This window comes from Papaver somniferum, chromosome 3, assembly GCF_003573695.1.
Source record: "Papaver somniferum cultivar HN1 chromosome 3, ASM357369v1, whole genome shotgun sequence".
In the NCBI taxonomy this organism is placed as follows: Eukaryota; Viridiplantae; Streptophyta; class Magnoliopsida; order Ranunculales; family Papaveraceae; genus Papaver; species Papaver somniferum.
In genome coordinates, this window is record NC_039360.1 from 56,353,607 (window position 1) to 56,361,316 (window position 7,710).

Sequence of the window (7,710 nt, forward strand, 5' to 3'; positions counted from 1 at the left end):
CTTTTGGAATTTCACCAGAAACATTCAGTGGTAGCATCCCATACTTCTCTAGAATAAATGCTCTAGCCATTCAGGCTTCATCTTGGAAAAAATGTGATTCTAAGCCATCCATGTACGAAGGACATGACTTCATCTTAGATAAATGATTCTAAGCATCCAAGTTGTACCAAACAATCATCGGAGAAAATAGCTGCTTGTTGCTCTAGTAGTATTTCTAAAGTCCTACTAGTAAGTAATTTCAAACGATTTGCATGCATAAGCAAGGCCTAGACTCCACAACTATTTACGGCAACGGTCCTTACTTTGACTTGCAGTTCATTGGAGAAATCTATATTGGATGCTTTGGTGTATGACTGTTTTCATTCATTAGATCAAATAAAATAAACTAAAGCCCTAATTATACTTGACATCGTAATTTCTTTGAGAAACAAAAGCAGAAAGTCTAGTACAAAGAGTTATAACATCAGCCTAGCATTTCATTGTCAATATTAAAACATCCAGAGGTCGAGATTTTTACTTTCTTTGGTTTTTCTGTTTTTGAATAAGCAGAAAAGTAAGAGATATCAAGTATACAGTCAAAATTTAGATAAGCTTTTTCTTCTGGAAAAAATGCTTCAAATGCCACAGTTGTAAAGCCGAAACTCCAATGCAAACACCGAGAGACATGACGCTAAACCAAGCCACCCGTGTGTTTGTTATTTCACTCACTTCCCTCATCTCCGCTTCCCTGTTTGACAATAAAGAGAGGTATTTATCAACAAATGAAAGGCTTCTGCTATAAAATGAAACTTCTACAAAGTGAAGCAGGTACAGTAAACACAGACAAAAACTTACTTGGTTCTAAGATAAAGCAAATTCTCATGGATGGCCTCCACTGCACCTTCCAGTTTTCTTAGTTCAAGTTCAACACCCTAAATATCACATGGACAGAATATTTCAAATTAGATAAAAAATTTCACCACCCCTACCACTATACATATATATAAAACTACCTAAAAACCATTTATAAACATTACTTACTCAACCAATAATTTGAAGGTAAGGATTAACAAGGGTTCAGATTTTTCAGGTCTAACATAACAAATACGAAAACAAAGGAGATATCACTGAATAGTTTATAGGAAGTAAATCTAAACTTCAAGCAGTTACCTCGATTTTTTCTTTTCGTGCTACTGATTCCCAATCCTTTGCTGCAATACCGATCTTCCAGTCCAGGTTGACACTTACTCCAGCTACTGCTTTATGATGGTCATCCACCCAGAAACATGCCAGATAGTTACCCGCCTCGCTGGTGGTGAATGCAAACTGACCGTTGGTTACATTATCCTTAGAATGGAGTGTGTTCCCATATGGTGAGGTAACCTAAAAAAAGTAAAAAAAGAATGCTCAAGTTAATTCATTTGCGAACATGGCATGATGTTTGCAAGTTCCATGTTATAAGTCGATATATCCTAACAAAAAAGATATATGCTAAATGTGGACTATCTTAATATAGTAGCACTCACAAAGAAGATACTCAAATGCTGCAAACTTCCTACACAGTATGACACCATAACCTTTTTTTTTTTTTTGGGTTGTTTAATACAGAAACAACTTTACCTAGCTTTTGCAACAATAATTTTAATTTTTATCAACGGCAAGAAATGCAACTATAGCATACATCACCTCATGTGACGAGCACTGGCAAGAACATGCCCTGCAGCTTATTTAGGCATAAACAGTGATTAATCAATTACATCTAGCTAAAACAACAAAATGCAAACCAAAGTTTCTGGTTATCTTGTACAGTAACATATGTGGAAGTCAAGCCTGGAACCATAACTAAGTAGCATCTCTATAGCTGTATCCCTGATCCACCATTGTAATGTCAAAGTTTTTGACCAGGTTCTCCCACGGATTATGCAAACTATTAGGAACAGCATTAACATGATAATATCAAGGAACCATCTTTTGGGTCAACAGTAAATCCTGTTACTCATATCCCAATAAATCAAAACCTAAGATATTACTCACAGAGAAATAGTCTTTGACTTTTACATTAAACTAGAAACGTGCTTCAAACTAATTACTGAGGAGATATATTGCTCGTAGAATTACTTCCTTTCATATGGTCCGTCTTAACTTTCAAGCACCAGTTTCATTTTGAAATGATCAACAACCATATGGATATTTCGTTAAATTTTTTTGATATGGGCCAAATTGCTAACCTGGGTTTGTCTTCGTATGTCATAAGCTATTTAATTGTCCTATTAATCTATTATAGAAAAATTTTAAAAATTTTGTCTTTGTACCGCAAAAAAATTGCATTATAGGGATGAAATTATGGAATAAATATGTGCTTCTAAGAACTGGAAAGTTTTAAATTATGAACCTCGTTTAGATCAATTATCCTAGCCACACAATCATATACACAGGTAAAAGATTCCCAATGCACTCACACAATACCAAGGCTCATTCCAAATAACCAATTGTGAGTATGTATGTCATTGGGGACCAAATCGCATATTTATAAGTTATCCACATGCAAGCTGCCCCTACATTACCAACTACTATGACAATTATAACAAGCAAGAAACAATCTATCACTGGATAAAATTGGACTTGGTGATTAAGTATTAAAGGAGACTTCTTCGTGAGTGCCAGTGAGAAACTACAAATGTCTAGGCAAAGAGGAGTGAAAGAAAATCATCAACGGCCACCTAAATCACCTACAAACTTCTTCTTAATATTCCTAGGATAAAAACTAGAGTGTTACCTAGTCCTCTCCCCACAGAAGTATACCGAAATTCAGACACAAATAATTCATATGACTAAATTGCACTCCCATGATATCTGCCGTGAAGTACTAGAATATATTCACCACAATCGCAGCACAAACCATAACAAAAATAAAATCAAAAATGCATTTCACTGCTCAGAAGTATTATCCCCTGAGCTCATCGCACCTGAGACATTTCTAAAGGTCACACCTTTCATAAAACTTAACACAAAGAAAGACATCTAACCATGTTCCCATCCTCAAACAAAAGGTATCTCAATTGTACAATAATCAATCCCAATTTAAGCATAATAAATCAAACAAACCAGTCCGTGTTCCAGATAAACACATAATCTGAAATAACCCTATCCTAACATCTACCAACACCCAATCTCCCTAAATCTACCAAAACAGCTCATAAATCTATTTATCACCTGTAACAGACAATAAATTAGGTAACTTTAAAATCGTACCACAAAAATTAACCCTAAACCCTAACCAAAAAAGACAAATCAAAGATAACAATAAATTCAAATAGAGATTTGGAAAATAGATCAGAAATTGTAATTACCTTGGTGGAGATTGTTTGCATATTCTGATGATCTTCAGATATGACAGTATAATCAGCCAATACAACAACGTTAGTTTGAATTTCTTCAGATACACATTTTGTTCCTGAAGCTGGTAGATTTAACCATATTCCTTGCCCTAATTGTAAAATACTCAAACAACATAACAAGAAAAACAATATTGTTTTATCCTCCATTCTCTCAAACTCCGAAAATCGAACCCTATTTCGACAATTCTCTTGTCTCTGTAATCTGGTTGATGAAACAAAACCAAGGGAAAATCAAAGAGAAGACTTTAGATCTCTTCTGATGAGTGAGGAAGAGCGAGGACGACCTCTTCTTTGCACGTTTTATTTTTATTAGTCTTGACTTTGACCTTTGACTTATTTTTGAAACGACCCTCGACATTATTACTCTAGAGTTTAGCGTTTACCATGCATTGGTACCACTTTTGCTTCGGGGTGTTACCTGGACAGATACTCGAAAATCACAAGAGGGAAATTTTCTAGGTCAGTTTGAGGCCTATATGTTTTATTTGGACGCGTAATATGTAATTTCTGGGATAACAACTGGTAAATTAGGTGGAATGAGTTTTGCAAATCGGGCGACTAAGTCGGAGATTTTTTGTCATTCCAAATCTAGATTTCGGTGTTTAATCTTCATTAATTCAGGTGAATTCATTACTTCTATTAATGATTGGTGTTTTAATTTTTGTTAATTCTACTAGTTTTTTATGTGTTTGAATCTGAGTTACAAGTTGAAAATCTGTCGAATAAAGGTTCGACGGAAAATAATTTTAGATCTGGTAATTTTAGTTCTACTTTTGAATCCGGAGATAAATCTGATAATGAATAAAGAGGTAATGCACCGGAAGTTTGTATTCTGATGAAGATATTTATGATTGTCTTGATGAATGGAAATTTAGTTTCATTGGTAGATTGGGTATTTTGAAATTTTCCTTGGAAGTTGTTGAGAAATCTCTTCAATCTCAATGGAAACTAAAAGGATAGTGTCAATTTATTCCGCTAGGTAAAGGATTTTTTGTGATTAAACTGGAAAATGAAGACAAGTGTTAGAGCACTGCTCAGTCGAACTCGCAAGCGTTGATATGATCTCAAGCTTGTTTGTCAAATTTAGTTGATCAAAACTATATACTACTTGATAGTCTACTTATAGCTATGTCTCGGATTAGGATAGAATGTGTAGTTCAGCTTTAGACTTCATGGCGTTCATCGATTGAAGACGAAGATCTATTGAGGAGAACTTGGAGGAATTTCATCAACAAAAGGTATGTGGAGACTAAAACTTATCTATCACTCAGAAGTATATTCTTTTCTATCTTCTAATGAGACTAAGTCGTATAGCTATATAGACTTTTACATAATACACATTTGATATTTCGAGCTGAGTTTATCTCGCTTATCTATTTCTAGAAATATGTGTTGGAAGCTTTTTGCTTTAACTATGTTCATCATCATTCTTGACGAGTTTAGTTGGAGACAATTTATTTGCTGGAAACTAAAATATTAAGTCAAAAGATGATCATGCGAAAATTTCCTTGAAACATCTTACATGATTTGTGTGAGACAATCATTTGATGTCGACTTGGAAAGTTTCGTATTGATCATTCGATCATTTGAAAATTACTTGAAGCTAATGATTTGTGTGATACAACCATTATCGTCTTCTAAGGATGTTTCAATGATTGAATGGGAGTTTAAAACAATTAACCATGTTTGGATACAACACGGTATGCATACCTAGTACGCGAACTGTAATGTTATAATTCAGGTCCGCGAACCTTGTTTGTGTACCTAGTATGCGAACGGTTTCACCTGAGTTAGGACCAAGACGGTTATTTGCATACCTGGTTTGCGAACGGCTGGACAAGGCCAAGGTCCGGAGCTGTTGTTTGTATACCTGGTTTGCGAACACAATGGTTAAGTTCTAAAATCGGTTAAGTATGATTCTCATACTCATGAACTAAAACATTTATGAATTAAGGAATGTCATCTTTGCAAACCATGGCTTAATGTTCATGAATTGATTCTTGTATAAGTACTTTGTACAATTACGAATCAATCCGATTTTTTTTCAATTTGTTCATATATATTTCTATGAGATAGTGAACAATTGAACAACTCTACTTGAAACACAATTAGATTTATTTGATTATCTTTCATGATTGATTAATCATCATATTTGATCTATAAGTGTTAGATGAATGTGGTTAAGACAAAAGTGTTCATATGGCTAACTTCGGTTAACTGTTATTGAGCCAACTCAATATACACGTTTAGGTACGGTTACCCATATCTAAATGAAGGTATGTTTCATTTGTATGTAACAAGCTAAGACCATCTAAGAGAACCAAGGGAAAATCAAAGAGAAGACTTTAGATCTCTTCTGATGAGTGAGGAAGAGCGAGGAGGACCTCTTCTTTGCACGTTTTATTTTTATTAGTCTTGACTTTGACCTTTGACTTATTTTCGGTCAAATAAAAACTACCCTCGACATTATTACTCTAGAGTTTAGTGTTTACCACGCATTAGTACCACTTTTGCTTCGGGGAAAATCTGTCACCCCCAAAATATTTACCTGGATAGATACTCGAGAAAATCACAGGAAGCAAATTTTCTAGGCCAGTTTGGACGCGTAATTGGGGGAAAAATAATTATGGATATACTAATAAGATAAAATAAGGACTTAGATAGTAATTTTTAGATACCCCATATCCATATATTTTATTTATGTAATTCCTAATTTACCTCTCACTAATCATGGGTGGAGCTAGTGTATAACAAGGGTATGCAACTTCCCAACTGGCTCCAAAGCCCAAAATTGTTAATATATTGGGTTTTTAAGCCTATTTTACCATAGTTGCACCCCCTAGAATTTTTTCTGCATCTCCTTAGTTGGATATCTGGCTCCGCCACTGTCACTAATCGTACTTGGTAGTTAATCATGTTTATTTAAGTTAATAGATTAGATAACAATTTACAATTACAACCTTTTGTCGATTAAACTCTTTTAAATCATAATATTGATGAGCATCAAATTTTTCGTTAAGAACCAACTAAGAAAGTAAACAAGCTCAACATATAAGTACTCATGATATCGATGAGCATGAAGTTTTTCGTTAAGAACCAACCAAGAAAGTAAACAAGCTCAACATACAAGTACTCAAAATACTTAGGTAGGTGTTAATATCATGAAATTTGATTTTTTTATTGAGTTCGCCATTATAATGCCCGAAAAAACTCAATGCCGGCATGGTGAGAGTATGAATACCATGCCGGCAGGTATCTAATCGGCATGGCATTCATACTCTCACCATATTGACATACAATACCCTCAAATTTAAATGTTTCGCCGGCATTGTATATGTAAAACTAATCATGCCGGCAGTTTGAAAAAATTGTACAAAAAATAGATACTTACAAATATATTGTCGGCTTAAAGAAATATATATGTATCGAGCATGTCGGCACATATTTCAAGTTGGACAGAAACTTAGGATTTTTCGCTTAGATGTCGGCATTGTTGTCTTGTATCGAGCATGCCGGCAAGTCTATGCCGGCGTAAACTAAAAAAGCAGAAACAAATAAAAAGTACCGGAATGGTCTTTGAAAAAGCGGGGTATAACAACCACACCCAATAATTTGTTGGAAATTTATGGACTAAACTCCAATACAATTCCAAGAGAATCAACTAGACAGTCAGACTCAATCAAGGAAAGATATCAAAGAGTTTGATCTCTTTCTCAAATCAATCAGCAAATCAACAAGATAGAATTCGTGAACTGATTGGTATGAGAATCACCTAGACGGTACCAAAGACCAATGTCCAAGTGTCAATCAATTTCTATCCAACAAACAAGGTCAGATTTCTCAATTGATTGAACTACGAACAACCTGTGATATTTCAATTATATAAAATATAATACGGAAAAAAAATAATACAGACACCAGAAATTTTGTTAATGAGGAAACCGCGAATGCAGAAAAACCTCGGGACCTAGTCCAGAATAAACACACATCGATTATAAGTTGTTATACCAATTACCTACTACCTATTCGGATTAGATGTAATACCTACTTCAATTGTATTCAAGCACTTGTAAAACTCCTAGAAGAACACCAATTGTCTTTAGGAATTCTTCTTGTAAATCTTCTAGCAGAACACAATTTCTATTTAGAAGTTATTCTCGAACATGAAGTGTGAACCGAATTTTCGTATTGTCTCGACTTTGTCCATAGACGATCACTTTCGGTAGAGGACTTATAGGTTGATAAATAAAATATTGTGGTGTATTTGGGTACCCTCCTCTTTTCATTGGATTTTGGATATGACCCCTACAATCACTTCTAATATTTCATTGTA

The 7,710-nt window shown here is 34.5% G+C and overlaps 1 protein-coding gene across 1 annotated transcript; it reads right to left on the reverse strand.

Moving 5' to 3' along the window:
• Positions 1-348: 348 nt before the first annotated feature.
• Positions 349-3,666, reverse strand: LOC113356212 (transmembrane emp24 domain-containing protein p24delta3-like). Its single transcript, XM_026599278.1, has 4 exons — positions 3,330-3,666; positions 1,150-1,362; positions 835-911; positions 349-727 (listed from the first exon to the last, which is right to left on the reverse strand). The coding sequence occupies exons 1-4, from the start codon at positions 3,522-3,524 to the stop codon at positions 583-585; spliced, it is 630 nt and encodes a 209-aa protein (XP_026455063.1). The 5' UTR covers positions 3,525-3,666; the 3' UTR covers positions 349-582.
• Positions 3,667-7,710: the final 4,044 nt, after the last annotated feature.